Raw genomic sequence first — 22,620 nt, forward strand, 5'->3', positions numbered from 1 at the left:
GAGTCCCTGACCCGTGTGGGGAGGGGCCTGACGGCAGGGAACACTCATTCCATTCAATTGGACAAAACGGAACCAGGACACCTGCTTGTGCCTGGGCCGGTGCTGGACACAAGGACACAGCCCTGGGCCTCTCCTGGGGTCTGTCCAAGCAGGGGGAGACTGATGGATCTGCCTCTTGTAAGGGTAAAGAGGCAGAAGGGATGCTTCCTGCCATCTCCTCCCCGAAATCCACAGCTGTTTAGGATTTATTGGGAGGCCAGGATATTGACTTTCTGGGGGGTGGCGGGGAGACCAGCTCATCCTCTTTACAGTGTTCTTATTATTTTAACAAGAGCCCCAAAGGGGGTTTCCCACTCCAGCTTTCCCAAATGGTGTCCCCATGATCAAAGCCAAAGGATGCAGGAACATGTGGAGAACATTTGATGCAGGTTAAAAATGAGAAAGCTGGAAAGGCGGTTTGCTTTTTCAAAGATCCCAAGTGATTAGAAAGAAATATGTTCGTTTGAGGCAGAAGGTCCTATGCTGACAGTTCTTTATTCATTAACTCATAGATTCCCGCCATGAGGGGGCTATCGTTAGTCCTAACATACAGATGAAGTTGTGGAGGACCAGAGAGGCTCAATGATCTACTCAGAGTTACACAGCTTCTGACGGGCACAACCCCTGCCTTGGCCTCACTTCCTGTGTTCTTTCAGCTGCACAAGCCTCCCTGCCTTTTACAGGGGCAAGGATGGAGCTGGGGCTTAGGGCTCAAATACCACTGGAGGATAGACCCTTTGCCCCCCTGGGAGCTGAATTGCTTAAAAGCAGATGTTCCTGAATGTCAAGAAAGGGAAAGAAGAGGAGAGATAGGGCTTGGAAATATGAGGAAATGAAACCCTAAGTTATCCAGAATCTGGGAGGACCATGGAGTTCATTTGTTCTTTCATTCATTCATTTGCTACACAGACTGAGTGCCTAGTGTATGTACAGGCAAAGCAGTGAGCAAAGCAGACCTGGTCCTGACCTGGCGTGGCTGGCAGAGGAGCTTGATTTTAAACAAACACACTCCTTTATGGTAAGGCTCAGGTTGGAGAGGATCAAGAAGCAACGAGAAAGGACAGTACGGGACATGGCTGGGGTTTCCTGGAGACTGCAACATTGCAAGTGGGACTGAAGGAGAAGGACTGGGGCAGAATAAGCCCTAATGCCTGCCTCTGCAAGGGCCTGGCTTTGCCCCAAACCATTGTCATTCCACGGTCCCATTCCAGTTTAATTGTCTTCCCCATCTGGTTACTGGTCAGCAGGACAGTAAGTAATCAGAGACCATGGAATCTTCTTCTCATCTGGTCACACCTAGCTTTAGCCTGTAGGGTGTGGCTCTCGGTCACGGCTCCGCGCTGCCTTGACACCTTCTGAAACCACTGTATCTACTTATTTAATGTCCTGTCTCCTCTTCCTCCCCAGGACTGAGGACTCCCTGGAAAGTGACGCCAAGAATACAGCTCACATTCTGTTCTGAGAGCCGCTGGCAGGTACTTAATACTTGAATGGATGAGTATCCTCTAACGTTAAAATACCCCCAAGAGGCACGCCGGGCATGCGGGAGGGCAGGCACCGTTTCTCCAGGTCCTGTCGAGGGTGGAGCAGGGCCTCACCGCGGGGCCTTGGTCAGTCACCCCTCCCCACGCCTCCTCTCGGTCTAGGCCGTAGGCGGTGGCGGTGGATGTTATCGAGTGCCAGCTGCGTACAGGGCCTGTGCTCCGCCGGGCGGCCCAGCAGCACCCCAGCCAAGCCAGCTGCCTTGGGTGACCCACGGCGGAGGCAGCCCGGTGCTGATCCCTCCGTTATTCCTCACTGACGTCACCACTTATTAGGACACTGCGAAGACCATCCACACCGATTGCCCATCACCCTAGACTGTTTTCACATCCCGGCCCCACCCGACCAGTCCCCAGCCACCAGCCCTCAAAGTCGACCCATCTCGGCGCCGACCACACCCCGCGGCGCCGCCCGGCTGTGACGTCAGGTGGCGAGACCGTGACGAAAGAGAAGTGCGGCCGGTCACGCGTCGCCATGGCAACGGCGGGGCGGGCCCGAGCGGGTGGCGAGAGCACCGTCCCCCCGAAGGGTGGACGCGGCCCGTCTCCCTCCGCGCGCCCGCGCGTCCCGGCACCCGTGTGCTTTCGCTGGCTCCGCGGGCAGCAGCCTGACTACCCCAAGGCGGCCGCAAAGCACAGCGGTCGTAGCGCGGCGCCACCCGCTGCCGCAAAGCAGCGGGCGCGCCGCCGGGCCCCTCCCCCCGCGCTGTGACGTCGGCGCGCGCCCTGCGGCGGCGGAGGAGGCGGCGGCTGCGCAGTGAGCGCCGGGTCCTCCCCACGACGCTGGCGGCGTAAGCGCGGGCCTCGGCGACGCTACGAGACGGGCAAGCCGGGCGCCCGCGCGGCGGGGACGGCCCGCGCCCAACATGCGGAGGCCGGCGGCGCGGCAGCGGAGGCTCGAGCGGGCGCCGGAGCCGGAGCGAGAGCGGGACCCGCAGTGGGGGACCGCGCCGCGCTGCTGAGGGAGCCAGGCCGGCCGGCCGGCCGCGGGGCCACGGCCACGGCCACGGCGGAGGCCGAGAGGTAACGACGCGCGCGCCCTCGCCGGCTGCCGCGGCCACGCGCCCGGCCCTGCGGCCCCACCTCCGCGGACTCCGGTACCCCGCCGCCCCTACAGTACCTCAGCACCCCGCCGACCCCCGCACCTTCGACCCCACTACCCTTACAACCCGCACTCTGGACCCCCTTACCCCAGCTTCCTTTGCCCGTACAACCCGCAGAACCCCGCACTCCGAACCCTACTGCTAACCCCCACCTCCACTGACTCCACACTCCGATCCCGTTGCCCCAACAGCCCCGTGACTCCCACACTCCAACCCCTCTGCTCCTACAGCCCACTGACTCCCATACTCTAGCCCCAGCCCCTCACCCCTTACTCCCTTCACTCCAGACCTTGCCCCTTCAGTGACCCCCAAACTCAGGCCTTGCCACTTCTGCCTCCCGCTTATCCCCACAGTCCAGACCCCGTTTCCCCCCACTGTCTCCTCACACCAGGCCCAGCTGCTCCCACTGATCCCGCACTCCAGACCCTGCTCTCTCACTGCCCACTTAGCCCCACCTCACCTGCCCCCATCACTGCCCACTCCCTGTGACCACTCCAGCTCTCTCCCTTGGATGCACACATTTCCCCCCACCCCGCTGTCCTGAAGGTCTTGTGGCAAGAGCTGGAGCCTTGGGGTGGGGAACGGTTGTGCAGCAAAGAACGGTCTCGACCGGGGTGACCTGTTGCGGGGTGCTGCTCAGGCTCAGCCTTGCTGCGCCCTCCCCCTTCCGCCCTCACCACTGGCTTTGTTTTCCGGAAACACTTCAGATCAGGGAGGGGGTGGTGAGAGGTCTGTGCCTCCTTGGTGGCCACACTCATCCCACCGCTGATCCCTGCCCTGCCTGGAACGGCGCTTTCCCTGCCCCTTCTGCTCCAACTTTCTTCCTAGGGAAGCTTTCACGTTACGGGCTGGGGACCTAAGAGAAAGCCTCACGGTGATGTCCAAGCTGTCATCCTGGGCAGGCTCTGGGCAGCTGGGCTATTCCCGCGTTGTTTGCAGGAAATGGCCCTGGAGGATTCTGTGATTGTAGGTGGAGTCTGGCATTTTCTCCCCAGTGCCTTTCACAGGGGAACCCAGGCCTGGCCAGTGTCTGGAACTCTGGGGGTGGGGCTCCAGCTTCCTGGGTCCTCCATCCCTGTCCCTGGGGACACAGACAGGCTCAGTTGGCGTTTGCCAGCCCCCCCAGGGCCTCCGGTAGCTCATGGGTGTGAGGTGAGTGGGGAAGCACAAAGGCTCCGATCTGGGGGCAAACCGCCTGCCGCGCATGGGGAGCACTCCTCTGATTAGGGAAGGGGTGGCCGCCACTGGGGAATGGAGTCTTTGTGAGAAGAACAGATTGTGAGCAGGCCCACAGGTTTGAAAGGGGGAAGTTTGCCGTTGTTGCCAGTAGTTGGTTTCTGTTTTTCGTACTAAATTGTGCCCTGAGAAAGGAACCACTCTGGGTTCTGCAGAGCGAGGGGAGGGCGGTGGGCAGGGCTGGTGCAGCACCCCCAGAAGTCTCCAGGACTGCAGGTGTTTGTTGCCCTGCCTTCAAGGAACCGAATGGGAGGGCTGCTAGAGGCACTGGGGGTGGGTTAGATGCCAGTTTTGGGGGCCAGTTGTGTCTGCTGCTCTCGGCAGCTGGAGGGAGATCTGGAAGGAGCTGGTTGGACCCTCCACCCCAGGATGGGGGAAACCCCTGGGGCTCTGCAGTGGTGGTCACGCATGGGTTTGGTTTTTCCATGCACCATTGTCAGTCTGCCCTTGTAAAGCGTCTTCTTGTCTGCTTCTGATTCCTTTCATTTCTCTGAAGTGGATGGGACGGGCATTTCATTACCTGGCTCTGGGCGTCCCTTCACGGTGACGACAAAACCCTGTGCAGACTGACTTCTTTGAATTGCCGGTTCTGGTTCCATCTGACTCTTCTAATTACATAGTAATTATCTCTGGGTTGCAAGAGGAAGCAGGTAAGTTTTTTTTGTTTTTTTTTAAACTAAAAGCCTTCCTATGTGCTCCTTCCAGTTTTGGGGGAGCCAGCACGCCAGCCAGTAATTTGGGAAGCAAGTCAGCTGAGAGGTGTCCCAGACAGCTGTAGAGCCCCTTGTGTCCGTGCAGGTTTACTGGTGGGTCTGAGCAAGGTCCCTGAGAGGCTGACCTTAGGGACAGTGGCCTCTCTCCCAGAGACACCCAGTCATACCTTGTCCCATGGTTAACTTTGCCGCCCCTCTTGGATCCCAGGCCACCTCAGGAGCAGTGGGGCCCCTCATCATTGTGGTTGTGGAGTCGGTCCCTGTCTTGGCATATCCATCCTTTCTGGGCCAAGAAAACCCAGGGCTAAGCAGGCAGGGCAGGGAGCTGGGTGCAGGGTGCAGGGTGGCCAGGGGCCTCCAGCCTTCAGGCCTCCCGGGACATTGATGGGATGCAAGGCGCCTCTCAGCACCGGGCCTCGGCTTCCCTGTGTGATACAGTCACAGTAGTCACAAATGGGCAGTGACGAGTGCTTTGGAGGGACAGTATGCCAGTAGCCTAGTTAAAAAAACAAAAAAACAGATGAAAATCATTCTAATATACGTTGTTCAACTCGGTATGTCCAGAATATCATTTAGACATGTGATGGGTGAGAGACAGCTTATTATTTCTTCTTTGGGTATGCATTTTACGCTCAGGGTTCATTTGGACCCTACATTTTCATTGGAAATGCTTAGTTTTAAGAAATACACATTTTTGAGTAGAAAACAGCGCCTTTGGGACCAGCGAGTCCTGGGAGGTCTGCCAGCTGCTCTGGGTCGTGCGTGCCCGCATAGGCAGCTCAAGGGTGCCCAGGGGAGGGCAGCTTCATGTAGGTGCGGCCAGACGAGCAGATAAAAATGCAGGCGCCCAGCTAAATTTAGTTTCAGACAAACAACCCAAAATTGCTTGGTATAAGTATGTCCCGAATACTGCATGGGGTACACTTACTCTAAAAGTTGCTTATCTGGGCTTCAGTATTAACGGGGCACCTGCGTTTTTGTGCCTGGGCTGGCATGGGCACCCTGGCTGTGCCAGGCTCGGGGAGTTTGGTTTGGGGCAGGCGGCTGGTCGGCCAGGTGGAAAATGGAACCTTCACGACTGAGTGGTGGCTCCCAGCCCAGCTGCTGGTGTTCACTGGGCATAGGTGCCCAGGCCCTGCCCAGTCCCCGGCAGCAGCATCTTGGCAGGCCAGGAATCTGGGTTTGCAGTGATTTTGATGCAGCCTTCTGGGCACGGGGCTGTTCTACCCTAGGGCTGATCTCAGAGACCAAAGAGGGGTGCTGCCTCCTCATCAGGATGAGCCAGAGAGAGGGCTGGGCAGCTCTGGGGTCTTCAGGTCTTTAAGTGCTACCTGAGCCTCTAGTGTGGCCCTGGGGGACTGGCTCCCTGAGCCTCCTGATGCATGAACCCCATTTGTGCACAGGTGTGTGGGAGCCATCAGGTTCAGGAACCTTGAAGGTGCTATGTGAACTCAGTGTCCCAGGTCCTGGGGGCTGGCCTGTCCTGGGTGGTTGTGGGGGGCCTCTGCGTCTGCTTGGGTCTCTCCCAGGGCCTCTGAAAGGGCTGAGGCTGGCAGGCTAGTGTCATCTTCTCAGGCAGCCAAGAGTCAGCCCCTCCTCTTCCCCCCCACTATCTCGCCAGTTTCTGTGTCTGTTACTTCCTCTGTGGGCACACACCTCGATTCCTCTGTGACAGAAGCTGGTTCAACACGGGCCCAAGGGCAGGAGGTGTGGCTCTGGCAGCTGTCCTGCGAGCTGGTTGCACTTCGATCTGCACAGGGGTGAGCCCTGCTCTCAAGGCCTCCAGCCTCTAGAGCCGCGTGCTCTCAGCGCCTTGGCACCAGCTTTATTGGCACGCCACATGCTCCCTTTGTAGTTGACATGTAATTCACAGACCATAAAATTCATTGAAATGGACACCTCAGTGATTTTTTACTATATTCACAATGTTTAGCAACCAGCACCTCTGTCTAGTTCCAGAATATACCATCACCCCAAAAGATACCCCATCCCCCTTAGCAGTCACCCCCATGCCTCCTCCAACCCATGACCATCACTAACCCACTTCCTGTCTGTGGACGCGCCTGTTCTGGACATTTCCCATAAGTGGAATCACACACTGTGTGTCCAGCTTCTCTCATGAGCACCGTGTATTCAAGGTCCATCCACACTGTGGCGAGTGTCAGCGCCTCCCTCCTTTTCACGGCCGGGTGACACTTCTGTGTGTGGCTGGGCCACACTGTGTTTATCTGTCATCAGCTGTGGGACCTTTGGGTTTGTCCACCTTTTGGCCGCCATGAGTTGGGCTGTGTGAGTACCGTGCAGTGCTGTGTGGAGGTCTGTCTTCCATTCTCGTGGGTGTGCACTGAGCAGCTGGTTTGCTGGGCCGTTGGCGTCTCCGTGTTGAACTTTTTGAGGAACGGCTGACTGTTTCTCATGGTGGCTGCCCGATTTTACATCCCACCGCTGTGGGCAAGGGTCAGTTCTCCTGTCCTGGGCTGGGCTCTGACCCTTTATGGTGGCATCTCTGCCTCCTCAGAGTCTGGGAACCTAGACAGGATTCTGGCAGCCTGCCTGCCCGCCACCCTGCACTTTCCAGAAAGCCAGTGCTGGTGCACAGCCACTGAGGTGGCCCTGGGCTGGATCTTGCACTTCAAGACTTTCACAGACTCATGCCTGCCTTTGGTCATGGTGAGTTTTGGGGCCCAGTGCCCTTGACCGCTCTCCTGAGAAGTGTATCCGGTGTCTTTGACCGACAGGACCAAGGCCCACAGGACCTGGTGCCCCCGGTGAACGAGACCACAAAACCCACATCCTGTTCTTATTTTTAAGTAGCAAAAAGTAAAGCATGCACATTGAAGAAAATGAAAATTACAGCAAAGTGTAATGAATGCTTTTGAAAAACCACTCAACACCCAAGAGGTGGGTAGCATTCATACTGGAGATCCTTCCAGACACCTGAAAACACGAGTGTGTTTATAAGTGGGACATGGCACACAGTGGTCCTGCGTGTTCCGGGGAGTGGCCCTGGGCCGCCTCCGTCCCAGGCTGTGCCCCTCCTGCCTGTCGGCCTCCAACCAGGTCCCAGTCCAGTCCTGAAGCCATGTTTCCAGAACTCTGGGTGAGAATTCTTCTCTGGGAAAAGGGGTTGGGTATCTGGGAGGGGGGCCCTCAGGCCTGCGTGCTAAGCATGGGCTGGGCCTCCCAGTAAGGCGGCTGCCCCAGTGTCACGGGTCGACTCAGTGGGCAGCCTTCCTGGCCTGGTCCTCGGTCCAGTGTGCCCAGTTCTGGGGGACGAGTCTGGACTGAAGGGTGGAAGCTGGCCTGCCCTGCCCCCCTCCTCCTCCTGCAGATGGTCAGGTCCCCTGGGCAGGCCTGGCCCCTGGAGGTGACGTAGGGTCCACCCCAGTAAAACCGGGGAGCTAGGCATTGTCTCGTTCTGTGCATTCTGGCTGGTTTTCAGGTGCCTTGGGGGCCCTTTCATTTCCTCCCACATAGGTCCCAGCGGAACTTCCGGCCGTGAGATCTCCAACCCTGCACACCCTGAGCCTCCCATCTGCTCACACCCACCTGGCCCTGACAGCTCTGAGTGGGGGGGGCGGGCGGCTGCCAAGAGCGCCTTCCTCATCTGCCTTTTCCCCAGCTCTGAGTTTAGGAAATGCAAAAGCATTGTTTGCATGTGAGGTTTGCAGGTGCTCACTAGGAGGGAGGAAAGGGGATTCGGGTGGGGGAAAGGTGGAGGGAGGGGCCTGCGCCGAACCCCAGCCCCAGAGATCACTTCCGGGGCCCACCCACCTGTGGGGATGGATTTGTGGGGCTGCACCATCTGCCACTTCCTTTCTGTGCACAAGCTGAGAGGGCAGCACCCACATAGCTGTCGCGAGTCCTGCACCATTTCTCTGGGTGGTGTGGCCTGGATGGAGAGCCGCATTTACCTGACCGACAGTATTTCCCTTTAAACCCAAGTCCCCCTTCCTCACGCTCTCACCCATACTGAATGTTACTCCTGCTGTAGCCCCAACGGGCAGAGAAGTCTGAGCATCTGTGCTGCTTTCATCTGCTTGTCGTGTTGCAGTGATGTGCCTCCGGGAGGCTGGCTGCATCGCCTGCGGATTTGCCCGCTTTCTCTTGGATTTGTTGGTCTGCTTCACATCAGGTGTTCACCAGTCTCTGAGTTGCTGCCTGGTACCTGTACCAAAAGCCTCTGTGTCCTTGAGCTCAAGTTTGGGGCAGGCGTCCCGTGACCACATACATGCTGCTTCACGGCAGCGGGGTGCAGGGCTGGGGGGGTGTGAGGGGCTGGAAGGGCAGTCTTGTGACGTTTGAGTAAGGAGCCTGAGTGGGCACCATGTGCGTATGCCTGAGGGAGGGGCATGCCACTGTAGTGGGTAGGGAGGCCACTAGGCGATGGAGGTTTAGGTGTTTGTTTTGTTTTGTTTTAAAGGGGGCGCAGCTCACAGTGGCCCGTGCGGGGATCGAATCAGCAACCTTGGTGTTATTATCACCACGCTCTAAGCAACTGAGCTAACCGGCCACCCCTGGGATTTTTTAAATAAACTTTGTTTTAGATGCACAGAATTACTGCGATGGTGCAGACCCCGTGTCCCCCACCCCATCTCCCTGTTCACACTTTCTTCAGTGCAGTACCTTTGTCACAACTGACGAGCCAGGACTGAGATACCATTAATAACCAAAGTCCATATTTACTCGGATTTCCTCAGTTTCCCCTGACGGCTTCTCTCTGTCCCAGGTCCCCATCAGAATTCCACGTGGCACTCTGTCGTTACGTCCCCTTTGTGCCTCCTGTTGAGACGGGATCCGTACCTCTCCTGTGTGGATGCTCTGAACCATCGTCTCCTGCAGGACATCCCCACTTTGGGGTTTTAGGTGTTTCTCCATGACTGCACTGAGAAACGTGCCCTGCTCGTCCGTGACGGCAGGGTCCCTGCTGTCCCATGGGTCCTCACGGCTGATGTTGACCCTCGTCTCCTGGCCGGGGTGCTGGTCAGGCATCCCCACTGGGAATCCCTTTCTGCCCCCTTCTCTCCCAGGTCTGGAGGAAGAAGTCCGAGATCAAGGTGTTGAGGGCCGCGCTTCTTGCCATGGCTCCTCCAGCTTCCTGTGGCTGCCGGAGTTCCTTGGCTTGTGGCCGCATCTCTCCTGTCTGCCTCCATTGTCACAGATGAGGGCCCACCCTGACTTGTAAATAAGGTCACACGCTCAGACGCCAGGGGTTCGGATGTGTCTTGTCGGGGACACGTCTTAGCCCACACCCAGACAGCTGCAGGGCTGGAAGTGCAGCTGCATCGGACAGCAGGCCGGCCGGGACGGGCCTGGCAGGCCAGGGAGAGGGGCCCGCAGGGGCCGGCATGTGCTGTGGGACACCCTGCCCCTCGACGGGCAGTTAGCTCAGTGTGAAGCTGAGAAGGAGGGTTTAAGGGGTGTCTGTGGAGGCTGTGGGGAGAGGCTGGCACTGTCAGGAATGTGCTCTGAGGTGATGGAAGGTTCCAGATGTGCTCTTTCCAGGACTATGCATACCAGTCACCCAGGCGGTGACACCAGAACCTGTCATCGAGCCCTGTCTCCCAGGGCAGGAGCCTGGGTTCCCTGCCCCCCCCCCCCCCAGGCTCCCTCATTTTCCTTTCAGCTCTCCAGGGAGCGATTTTCGAATTTGCCCAAATGTGGAAAGAGTACAGTGACTCCCGTGGGCCGCGCCAAGTTACCAGCATTTGTTCCACAAGCTGAGGCCTCTCCCATGGACTCAGTGTAACATTGCAGCAGCTTCTCTGTGGCCAGGTCACCGCTGCGCCTGCAGGCAACACTGCCACACACCAGGGCCACTCCTCTGTCCTTAGTATTTAAAAGATGCGCTTTTACTACCCAGACTGTCGCTTGGCGTTTGGGTGCTGTGGTCTGAGGCTGTGGAACTTGTAGCAGCAACCTTGTCTTTTTGTCTTAATTTTGAAAACGTTTCAAATCTCTTGAAAGCTTGCAAGGAAAGTACCTGAGTACCCTCTGTCCTCATGGGCTCACTGCAAACTGTGGCCACGCTTGCTTTTCCTGAACTGTGAGAGTAACCTGCCACCTGTGACTGTCACCTATGAATCTCCAGCCCTCTCCCAAGAGCCTCAGCGCATCTAGTCCACCCTTTGGCTCCTTCTGTGACAGGCACGTGACAACTGTCCCATCTCACAGACCAGCCTCCTTCCTCCCGGCTGGTCCCAGTCAGAACTCTGGGCACGCCTTCTGGGGCGGTGCTGGCTGGTACCCGCACCCCAGATCACTGACAAGTGACTTCGGGCCACCACCTTGGCACATTTGGCTCCGTGCTGCCCGCTGGTGGAGGTTCCCCCCACCTCCGGGGGGTGGGGGGGTGCTACTTCCTCTCCCTCATCTGTAACTCGGTGTATTATGATCATTTCTGCTTAATCCGTTTTGTCACTGACCTCTACCGGGTGCTGAGCAGGCAGACTCTTGTGCAGTCATCCTGGGGCACCACTTCTCTGCCATGACATGACCTTGCAAGTGCCCTTGGACTTCACAGCTGTGGCCCCAGGGTCCAGGTCCCTCTGGGGGAGCAGCGTGCAGATGCCAGGACGTGGCACATGGGGGCTCCTGGGGACGCCTTGTTTCTGGGCCCGGAAGAATCCTGGGGAGGAGGCCCTACCTCCGTGTGTCACCGATTCCCAGGCAGAGGTGGGCTCCCACTTCGGGGGGGGGGGATGGAAAGACACGTATCCATAGTTGCCTAGAAGGGGCTGTAGCTGGGATCACCTGAGTCCGGGTACTTCCAAGGCGGCACCTGCAATGGGGTCACCATCCGCTGTGGAGCCAGGTGGCTTGCGAGGGGCCACGCCCAGGGAGGGAGGCCACCTGCCCCAGACTTGGCAGGCTATGGGCCTGGGTGGTGCTGGTGATGTCACCAGGGACTGTGACATCACTGAGTGGAGATGGTCAGAGGGGTACCTCGGGCCTCCACCAGGGGAGCGGGCCCCCAGCCCTGACAAGATGGAGGACCCCGAAAAGAACAGGGCAGGTAACTCACCTGAGAGGGGTGCTGGCAGAGGAGCACGGCCCTGACGTGGAAGCAGACTCTGTGAGACCCACTAAGTGTGAACCTGGGCAGGATGGCAGGTTCCAGGCGCCAACCCCTGGGAGCCATGTCAGTGCGGAATGAAACTTGGCCATGAGGGTCCATGCAGAGCCCATGGCCCTGGAGGGCCTACCCTGCATCAGGGAGGCTCCAGGGATGGAATTGGAGGTGTTGTTGGTGGGGTGGAAGCCAAGTGAGGGATGGGAGGCTCCCTCCCCCATGATAATTACTTTTAGCTCCTGGGCCTGGGCCTCAGAGGCCTCGGGGAGCTTTCACCCAGGTGTGCTGGGCTGCGCCCCTGCTGGCCTCCTGGTCTGGGTGGGCATTCGGCTATGGTCTTAGCCCTGCCTGGGGCCCTCTTTCCGAAGGTCAAGGCCAGTGCGTGATCTGCTCTTGCTATGCCCCTGCAGGTCCCGTCTGGCTCAGCATCGGGAGAGAGCCCAGCACGCGCCCCCCGTGTGGCGTGGGTGGTGGGCAGCGCCTTCCAGAGTGTTGGCGGGTCTGTGCCTCCCGCTGGGCCAGGGTGGCTGCTCTTATTTGTGGGGTGAGCAGGGGCTGGTGTCCTTGGGGAGGGGGTCAGCTTTCTTATATGCTTCCCAGTGCCCGCTGTCCCCTGCAGGCAGTGAACCACAGGTGTCCACACACCTGCCCTGTGTAAGGGGCCTGCAGGGGGCCCGGGTGCACGTACTACAGTTGGGGTCACTGGGATCGTGCTGGGGACATGTGGGCTGAGGGCCCAGGGGGTGGGGTGGGGCGCAGCAAGTGCGCCAGAATCTCCAGTTTCCCAGCTGGCTGCCATCTCCTTGCCGCCTGCTCGGGCCAGGTGGTGCCGACGTACATGGACCCTCTATGCTACATGGGGCCACAGCCCCTCCACATTGGCTGTGCCTCGGCTCCAGCGTCACTTGGATGTTAGACCTCTCTTGGTGCCTGGTTTATACACACGGCCCCTCTGGAGAGGACTGCCGGGCATGGGAGGGTGAGAACATGTGTGCGTGTGGGCGTGGGAGGGTGAGGACACGTGTGGGTGTGTGCGCATGTGAGCGTGGAGGTATGTGCATATGTAGGGGTGTGCATACATGTGGGTGTGCAAGCACAGGAGGGCGTGTGCACACCCCTGGGTCCCTGCCATCGTGTGGTTTCACTCTCCATGAGCAAGTGGCCAGGGTCTCCCTCAGTGGGGTCTCCACCTCATCTGACAGGCTCGGAGCCGGTTCCCAGAAGCAGAGCCACGGGTTTGTCCGACAGCAGGCTCTGTCTTTGGCCTGGTTCTCAGAGACCCCTAGTCATGTGTCCTCTTGTCATCCCCAGGGCCCTGCCTTGCCTCAGGGTGGGGGGAACCCTGGGTCAGGGGTTGAATCCCCCCGAGTTCTCCCCCCAAGGCCTCCAGGTGTCACCATGTCTGAGTCATTACAAGTCCGTCTGCAGCTGGCTAGGCCCTCGGTCAGTGGGGGCCTGTCTCCCCACTCGGCCATCTGTTCTCTTCCCTCTTCAGAGGAGTGACCCCTCTGGCTTAGGGGAAAGGGCCGTGGGATAGGTGGCTCCCACTCTTCTCTGCACCCAGGTTGGGGCTCCCCACCTGGTTCTGGGGCCTCTGTCATTTGACTGGCCATCACCCTTCCGGCATAACCGTCCTTGAGCTGTGTTGTGGGGGGGCATCTCACCACTTTGACATGGGAATTCACCGCGGCCTCTGTCCCATGGAAAGCCAGGTCGCACTTACATCTTCAGAGATCTTTCTAGAATACCATCCTGCCACACCAGCCCTGTCACTTAATGCCACCCTACCGGGCTATCCTCGCTTCTCTGGGCTATGTCATGGGCGGCCAGGTGGTTGAGTGGGTCTCGGCCTTCTAACCTGTGCTTTTGTTTCCCCCCCAGCTGGGAGCCACGAGATTTGAGGCAACGGGACCTGTCAGCAGAATGTGTCCTTTCCCTGTGCGAGACCCCGAGGCCACCGAGATGAGAGCTGAGGCCTGGCCCTCACAAGCGCCCGCGTCTCACTAGCCAGGAGTCTGCCGGGCGCCATGGTGTACTAGCCCCGAAGAGCCGCCCGCAAGCTCAGGTCTCCACAGACCCGGGATTTGCACGGCAGCGGAGTCACCGTGGAGAGGCCAGGGTACCACAAACTTATGGATTTTGACAAGAAAGGAGGGAAAGGGGAGTCAGAGGAGGGCCGGAGAATGTCCAAGACCGGTGGCCGGACCAGCCACAGCGTCCGGAGCACAGGGACCAGCTCGGGGGTCCTGATGGTGGGCCCCAACTTCCGGGTCGGGAAGAAGATAGGCTGTGGCAACTTCGGGGAGCTGCGGCTAGGTGAGCCCCACTCATTTGCATTTGGGGGGTGGGGGAGGGGGAAGGCCGCCGAGGGGATTGCGGCCCCCGATTATCAGGCCTGGGACACAGGTAAGTGTGTGAATTGCTGCTCCCTGAGGAGGAGGTTGTGCACGAGGGGTGGACCCCCAACCTCACTCCTGTGTGTCTGAGGAGCAGCCATGTTGGGGGGCGTCCAGGACCACACACAGGAGGGCTGACACAGAAACTGCCAGTTCTAAGCTGGTGGGTCCAGGAGCACTTGCAAGCTCAGCTACTTGCTCAGCACTTAGCTTTTGGGAGCTCTGGGCAACTCCAGGTTTGGGGTTTCTGAATCCACGAACTGTCGGGTTGGGGGCCCAACTCTTTCTGCTGGTGGGCGGAGCCGTCACATCAGTCACTGAGATTCAGTGGGCATGGGACAAACTGGCACCTTCCCTGCCCGGTCCCCACAGCCGGGCCCCGAGCAGCATGGCAGCCAACTCTTCAGCTTCCCTTGGATGGAGCCACCCTGCTGCCCTGTTAGGGTATCCATGTGTGTGAGCACACACGCAGGCACACATAGGCCTGCAGACACATGCACATGCCCCCAGGCCCGGTCCTGACCTGCAGCCTGGGGGCGGCCTGTACAGCTTTGGGGACTCAGATGGTATCATGGGTGCTGTCCTGGGGCGTCGGGAGCACCAGCCTAAACAGTACAGGTCTGCACAGAGGAGAGGGTGTGTGGAGGGGTCGTGCTGGGTAGCAGCTTTTGGCTTAACAAAATCAAGATACGAGTTTCTTTCCACATGGCTTCTTTTGTTCTGTTTTTGAGAGTCTCCATGTTGTCATGTGTGACTGCGCCCTGGTTTGTTCATCTCTTCTGCACAAGGACATTTGGCTCTGCCCAGGTGTTGGCTATTGTGAATAAAGCTGCCCTGCGCATATTTTTCCCCAGTCTTATGTACAAGTGTTTTCGTTAAAGTGCTGGGTCACGGGGGAGGTTAGTCTTGGTAGGACCACCAGCCTGATTTCCAGACAGCTGTACGCTTTAAACCCCTTTGGGCAGCGTCTGAGTGTTCTGGGCATCCCACATGTTCACCAACCTGGGGTTGTCAGGCTTTTCCAGGTTGACCGTGTTAGTGGGCGTGAAATGGTGTCTCACTGTGGGTTTTAACTGCATTTCCTTGATGACTAATGTTGAACATTGTTCCCCTGTATGTAATGAGTCTTTTTCTCTGGTTGTTTCGAAGATTTTCTTTGGTTTCAGATTTTCATTCTCCATTGTTTAGGTGTGGTTTTCTTTGTATTTATCCTACTTGGGGTTCTTTGAGCTTCTTGGATCTGTATGTTACACTTTCTTATTAAATTTGGAAAAACCTCAGCCATTTTTTCAAATGTTTTTTCTGCCTCAGTTTACTGTCTTCTTATTCTCAGACTCCAATCACACGGATGTTATGTATGTTTATTGCTGTCCCACAGATTTGCTCAAGCTCTTTTCCATTTACTTCAGCCTTTTTCTTTTTGCTTCTGTCTGGACAGTTTTTATTATCCTGTTGTAAGTTCACCTTTTTTTCTGCAGTGTCCAATCTATTGTTGGAGTTATCCAGTGAATTTTTCATTTCATACCCAGTGTTTTATTTTATTTTTATGTTATTGGGAAATATTGGGGAACAGTGTGCTTCTCCAGGGCCCATCAGCTCCGTCGTTCTCCTTCAATCTAGTTGTGGAGGGCGCAGCTCAGCTCCAAGTCCAGTTGCCATTTTCAATCTTTAGTTGCAGAGGGCGCAGCCCACCATCCCAAGCGGGAATTGAACCAGCAACCCTGTCGTTCAGAGCTCCTGCTCTAATCACCTGAGCTACCCGGCAGCCCTGACTCCCCTATTTCTTGAGATTTCCCATCTATTCATCCATTTTGCCCTTTGTGTTGAAATCTTTGAACATACTTGTAGCTGTTAGAAATGCCAACATCTGTGGTGCCTTTGACTTTATTTTTCCTTGTTACAGTCCTATTCTCCTCCTTGTTCATGTGTCTAGCAATGTTTTATTGTATGTTGGACATTGTGGTGCCACATGTCACAGACTTTTAAGTCTGGATTGAGGTTTGTCCTGATGACTTATCTTGACTCCGTCAAGGACTGGTTTTGGTTTCATTGGGGCAGGCTGAGAGCAGACATTATTCAAGGGCTGGGGTCACTTCTCTCCCCACGTGTGGGCTTTCTGGGTTCTCAGCCTAACATCGGAGGAGAACAGGAAGGAGGCCTCCCTGCTCTGCACAGCTGCAGCTCCAGCGTCGTCCCATCTCTGTGGCCCCTGGAATCTTCCTCCTGCTCACAGCCCCTTAGGAGTGGTTCTCTGCCAAGCCTGTGGACTCGCCTTCTGCGTGCACGACTGAAACTGCTAATGTGAGCGTCATGAGACTCTCGGAGCCCAGAGCCCTGCACTGCCCCGGGAGTCTGTACGTGCAGACTCCGGATGCCTAAGAGGCACACATGCACACGCACACACACGCTGATACACATACTCATCTGAATCTCAGGCTGGACCCCAAGGACTTGGCCTCTCCCAGAACTCAACATGCAGTCAAAAAATGAGGTTTCCTCAACAAGTAACAGAATAAAATATGACCAAGTGCCATAGGGGATGAGTTAGACTTCATCAACATTTAAAACCTCTGCTTGTGGCAAACATCGTTAAGAGTGGGAATGGGCAAGCCAGAGACGGGAGGAAGTGTTTTCAGAGCACCATTTGACAGAGTGCTGATGTCCAGGATACATGAAAGGATGACAACTCAGTAATGAAAGGACAGACCCCACTTAAAAGTGGGCACGAGATCTGAGCAGAGAGACAAATGGCTGAGAACACAGAAGGCACCCACCGAGTTATGCCCCACATTTGCAGAGGAGCCAGCAAACCTGCTGGAGAAGCAACCAGCCTGCCTGCAGAAGGCCCGTAGACAACACCCCCTATAGCTCTGCCTGCGACAGAAGACAGAAACCACCCAGGCATTCCCCGTGGTAACTATGTCCCCACGCTGGGGTAGGGTGCCACTCAGCTGTCAGCAGCAACCACGGACACACCTCAATACAAGAATCTTGAACACATCATGCTGTGTGAAAGGAGCCAGGGGGAGAGAACATGCCAGATGATCCCACCTCGATGCAGGTCAGGGGACCAGGAAGGGGCATGAGCAGTGGATATGGTCTCCGGTTTTGCTAAGGGTGGGGATTGCATAGGATCACGCCCTGACCACAGCTCCTCAGGTGGCACACTTCAGACGTGTGCATTTCATCTCCCATGGGACAAACGAGAACTAGAAGTACACATTGAACTTGGCCTGCATGCTGGAGATTTATGGGTCAGGGACTCATGTCTGCAACTTTGACATTTATCTAAAGTCAGAGATTCATGGGTGATAGATGTGCAATAGAACAGGTATCGAATTCTTCACTGTATAATCTAGGCAGTAAGAATATGGCTGTTCACTGCACGGTTCTTCTGTTTTTCTGTGTACTTAAGACTTCTATAATAAAATGGTAGGGTGAAAACACAAGAGGCACACCTATTTTTTATCAAAACCCAGGAATCAGGACTAGAAGGGGGCTTTCTTTCCCTATTAACTGTGTCTCTGAAAAGCCTTGGGTTATCATAATGACTAGACACCTCCACTCACACCTTACGGACAATGGCAAGAAATGGAAATAAAGGGCAAAGAGATTGGAAAAGAAGAAACGCCACTGACCAGTCCCCGATCATACCCATGCAAAAGCCAGAATAATTTTAGTAAGTAAGCAGAGGAGAATGAGTTTGGCAAGGCTGCTGGTCCTACCAGCACTGAGACTGGCTGTATTTCTGTACTCAAGCAACAAACAATTGGATAATAAAGGTGTAAAAACAGTGCCAATCTAAGAATGCCAAAGCCCATGCATGCCTCCAGAATAAATCTAACAAAGGCTGCACAAGCCCTCAACCCTGAGAGCCACATGGCTGGGAGAAGTTAATTCCCAGGGCTGGATGGGACTGTTCAATGTGAGATGTCGCCTCCTCCGGTTCTGCTACAGATGCCAGGACACCGCAGAGCGCAGGGGAAATTGACAAGCTGACTCAACCGCTGTGGAAACCGGGGCCCAAGAATTGCCACGGCGCAGCAGAAGACACCCCGACCTCTGGGTGCCCTAGTGATCTGGGCACCTGGGCGTGCACTGGGGTGAGGCAGTGACTGGGGCCAGTGGGGCAGATGTGCAGTGGGGGACCCTGGCCTCAGCCTGTAGGGTCAGACATAGTGGTGTCTGCTGCCATATGAGTGGGGCTGGACCAGGCTGTCCAGCTGCGGCCTAGAGGTGCGGGCACACGATGTGGGCTTGTGTTTGTGATGGTCAGGACCTGGCAAAGGCGGTCCCATAACAAAGTTAGGACAGGACAGCGCTGGGAGAGGCCGCTGGACCAGGGACGGTAGTGCGAGTGTACATGGCACTGTGCACAGGAACTCGCAAATGCACACGAGGGGCTGGGGCGGCTCCTTGTTTGTGTGGCAGGTGACCCAGCAGTGGTGGCTGGACCATGTGGGACTCTGCCAGCATTAGGGAATAACAGGTAAAAAACTGGACTTCATCAGGTTTTGGAACTAGTGTTTGTGCAGCTCCGTGAGGTTGGGCACTTGGTTTTCTCTGTGGGCACCTAGAAGACCTGGTGGGTGGGCTCTTTCTCACCTGGGAGGCCTGCCAGGCCCTGCTGCCCGGGCAAGGTGGCCCTGGACAGGCCATGGGCAGGCAGGGTCGTACCTGACTTTGCCATGGGGTCCAGCATGGGAGCCGAAAGGCTGCACAAACCCTCTGCCCGACCAGGGTGGGCTTCCAGGAGGAAGATACAGGATACCTGGGGGAGCCCTTTGCATGCCATGACAAACCCCCCAGGCTTCTGGCCAGGGGTTCTTACTTCATAGTCATTGTGGGGATGGGGAGGAAGGTGCTGGGATTACCATGGGAGGGGGTGGGGAAGGGAGGCTGGGGGGCGTCCATCGGTGCAAGGGACCTGCTGGATGAGAATGGGAGGGGGGCCATGGGCTGGTCCACACTAGTTGCCACCTCCTGTCTGCTGGTCCCACTAGGAGGCATTGAGCACACTACTAGGGCCTAGCTGCTTAGGGGTCGGGCTAGCTCCCGTTTGCTGCAGCAGGTTCTGAGAAGGGCTGTTGGTCGCGGGGCCTTTGTTCCATTTTCACTGTTGTAGATGGGAGAACTGAAGTGGGTTATACAGGTGAGGATTTGGGGATGGCCCCCATGAGTGGGCAGAGGTGGGAATGGGGGGTGCCTGGGTGAGCTGGGGCTGGGGTCTTAGAGCGCTGAGAGGGAGGCGAGTCAGAGCTCGGGAGGTGCGGGTGCAGGGCAGATGGGGACCCTACAGCTAGTGCAGGCACCATGTGGGCACCCTTCTCACTTCTAGGGTCTGGGAGGACGGCCAAGCTCAGTGGGAGCTGCTGGGAAACAGGAGGTGCCCCTTGGAGTCAGTGGGTCACTCAGGGTGTCCTGCCTGTTGAGGTGGGGGTGAGTGGGGGGCGGGTGGCCCTAACGGCCTGACTCCCTTCTCCTCCACAGGAAAGAATCTCTATACAAATGAATACGTAGCTATCAAATTGGTGAGTATGAGCCCTTCCCCGCAACAGCAGAGACTGTCCCCATGTGAGGCCCATCCTGGTGGGGTGTGGGGCAGGATGAGGGGTGAACCACACCCCAGGTAACTCGCCACTTGGTCCGCCTTGGCCTTCAGGAGCCCATCAAGTCTCGGGCGCCGCAGCTGCACCTGGAGTACCGCTTCTACAAGCAGCTCAGCACCGCAGGTACCCAGCAGGGCCCAGTGGGGCGGTAGGGCAGTGGGTGCCGGCTGCAGGCCTCCGTACTCTGTACGTATGTGTGTGTGCTCGGCCCCCAGAGGGCGTCCCGCAGGTCTACTATTTTGGCCCATGCGGGAAGTACAACGCCATGGTGCTGGAGCTGCTGGGGCCCAGCCTGGAGGACCTGTTCGACCTGTGCGACCGCACGTTCACGCTCAAGACGGTGCTCATGATCGCCATCCAGCTGGTGCGGCCCGGGACCCCGGGGAGGGGCAGCCTGGGCGGGGGGCGGGGCCCGTGGCCAGGCTGGCGGTGGGCAGTGGGGGCTGGGCGGGGCCTGAGCAGGTGGCCACACTGCGGCCCGCCCCCAGATCACGCGCATGGAGTACGTGCACACCAAGAGCCTCATCTACCGCGACGTGAAACCCGAGAACTTCTTGGTGGGGCGCCCAGGCAGCAAGCGGCAGCACGCCATCCACATCATCGACTTCGGCCTGGCCAAGGAGTACATCGACCCCGAGACCAAGAAGCACATCCCATACCGCGAGCACAAGAGCCTGACGGGCACGGCGCGCTACATGAGCATCAACACACACCTGGGCAAGGGTGAGCGGCGCGCGGGCCGGGCGTGGGGGCGCGCGGGCCGCGCTGACCTGCTGTTCCCCCCCCCCCCCCCCCGCAGAGCAGAGCCGCCGCGATGACCTGGAGGCGCTGGGCCACATGTTCATGTATTTCCTGCGTGGCAGCCTGCCCTGGCAGGGGCTCAAGGTGGGCCGGGGCTTGCGGCGTGGGTGGGTGGGCTGGTGAGCAGCGACGCCAGCTAACGGCTGTCCCCGCAGGCGGATACGCTCAAGGAGCGCTACCAGAAGATCGGGGATACCAAGCGGGCCACACCTATCGAGGTGCTCTGCGAGAGCTTCCCAGGTGAGGGAGGGCTGCCTCCTTGCCCCCGCTCCGGGTGTCCCATGGCCGCCCCCCATGTCCACACGCCCGCCCTGCCGGCTCTCTGCAGAGGAGATGGCCACGTACCTGCGCTATGTGCGGCGCCTGGACTTCTTCGAGAAGCCCGATTACGACTACCTGCGTAAGCTCTTCACTGACCTCTTCGACCGCAGCGGCTTCGTGTTCGATTACGAGTACGACTGGGCCGGGAAGCCCCTGGTACGTGGGGGCGGGTCCTGGGGGCGAGGGCGGGGCCCAGGACGTGGCGGGGAACCCAGGTACTGGGAGCCTTGGTGCGGATTCAGGTGGGACCTTGGTTTGTGGGGGTGGAGTGGCTCCCTACCTCAGCGTCGCGGCCTGCCGCCCTGCAGCCCACGCCCATTGGCACCGTCCACGCCGACCTGCCCTCGCAAACTCAGCCTCGGGACAAAGCCCAGTTGTACAGCAAAAACCAGGTGAGGGCGGGGCCAAGGACCCCAACAACCCGGGGCGGGCGGGGTGGGGTGGGGCGTGGTGATCACTGCCCACGTGACTCCCCTATTGCCTCCGCCCCCCACCCACCCACCCAGGCGCTGAACTCCACCAACGGGGAGCTGAATGCAGATGACCCCACCGCTGGTCACTCCAATGCCCCCATCACAGCTCCCGCAGAAGTGGAGGTGGCCGACGACACCAAGTAAGGCTAGGGTAACAACCGGGGGCTGGAATGCCTTGGACCCATCTGGCTCCCTTTTCATGCTCTACACCCCTCTCGCCTCCCAGGTGCTGTTGTTTCTTCAAGAGGAGAAAGAGGAAATCGCTGCAGAGACACAAGTGACCCTGGCGGTGGCGCTCTGCGCCTCCCGCTGCAGCCCTTGGGGGAGCTGGTGCGCCAGCTGCCCACGGGCAAGACTCAGACCGGGCTCCGAGCTACCGGGCCGCCCGCCCCCACGTGGGTCACCCCCTTCACATAAGACTTTGGCCGAAATTTCTACACCTGTGTCTAGTCCTCCCCTCCAAGAGCATTAACTATTTAAAACAAGGAAAAGAAAAACAGCGGCCACCTGCCCTGCGCCCCTCCCGCCGTGTCTGCTGAAGTGAGTAGTGTGACCTGGAGGCCCTGGCCCCCCGCGCCGTCAGTGTCATAAAGTCCAGCTTGTCTCCCTCGATCCAAAGGCCGTTTTCTCGAGGGCACTGTGGGGCGTTGCTGCGAGGGTGTGCCCGCCCTGGGCCTCCCCAAACCAAAGGGGAAGGTTGGGCTGGGGGCAGTGCCCCAAACAAAATGCTGCACCAAAGCTTGGGGGATGGTGTGGCCCACAGGTATTCTGCCACACCTGCTCCTGGAGCCCGGGGGCAGCCATCCGCATGGGCACTCGGCGGGGGCTTCTCATGCCCGCACTCAGTGCTGCGGAGCGGTGGGAGACAAGCGCCTTAAAGCCCCATCCCAGCCCGCAGCTGCAGTCCCTGGGGTCGGGGGTGGGGTGGTCCTCGGGGTCCCCTGGAGGCCACCGTGCTGCCCGCGGAGCAGCTGGAGTGCCGGCGGCAGCGTGTGCGTCTAGGTCTTGCTTTATAAAGTGTACAGAAATGGCACTTCCGTTTCTCTGATGCTTCTTGGAAGCCATAGAACTTAGGGGCTTTTTTAAAAAAATAAAAGAAAATGAAATCAGTTCTAAGTGTGGTGTCTCAGTTTTTCCCAGAGGCTTGGCTGAGCAGGGCAGCAGCTCAGATGCCCACGTCCCTGGCAAGGGACAGGCTAGGAGGTGGTGATAAATGGGGGAGGGAGTGGTAGCCAGAGAGAAATGGAAGCTCAGAAACAAAGTAACAGAGCTACTTAAGAGTGTGAGAGCTGGGCTTGGTCATGTTATTGGGGTGT

The 22,620-nt window shown here is 58.0% G+C and overlaps 1 protein-coding gene across 5 annotated transcripts; it reads left to right on the plus strand.

The window, feature by feature from the left end:
• The first annotated feature begins 2,324 nt into the window (after positions 1-2,324).
• CSNK1G2 (casein kinase 1 gamma 2) lies at positions 2,325-22,413 on the plus strand. Of its 5 annotated transcripts, none has more exons than XR_012497986.1 (12): positions 2,325-2,603; positions 13,586-14,020; positions 19,591-19,631; positions 19,763-19,832; positions 19,925-20,073; positions 20,198-20,432; positions 20,509-20,594; positions 20,666-20,750; positions 20,839-20,962; positions 21,140-21,223; positions 21,338-21,444; positions 21,531-21,572. XR_012497986.1 is itself a non-coding variant. In XM_074337490.1 (12 exons), the coding sequence occupies exons 2-12, from the start codon at positions 13,837-13,839 to the stop codon at positions 21,583-21,585; spliced, it is 1,245 nt and encodes a 414-aa protein (XP_074193591.1). In that variant the 5' UTR covers positions 2,330-2,603; positions 13,586-13,836; the 3' UTR covers positions 21,586-22,413. The 5 variants fall into 5 exon arrangements, 4 of the variants coding, with proteins under 4 accessions (XP_074193588.1, XP_074193591.1, XP_074193590.1 ...); XM_074337490.1 differs by having other exon boundaries at positions 2,330-2,603; positions 20,839-20,987; positions 21,531-22,413; XM_074337488.1 differs by lacking the exon at positions 2,325-2,603 and adding exons at positions 10,277-11,307; positions 12,115-12,248 and having other exon boundaries at positions 20,839-20,987; positions 21,140-21,444; positions 21,531-22,413.
• Positions 22,414-22,620: the final 207 nt, after the last annotated feature.

This window comes from Rhinolophus sinicus, linkage group LG07 (genome assembly GCF_036562045.2).
Source record: "Rhinolophus sinicus isolate RSC01 linkage group LG07, ASM3656204v1, whole genome shotgun sequence".
Lineage (NCBI taxonomy): Eukaryota > Metazoa > Chordata > Mammalia > Chiroptera > Rhinolophidae > Rhinolophus > Rhinolophus sinicus.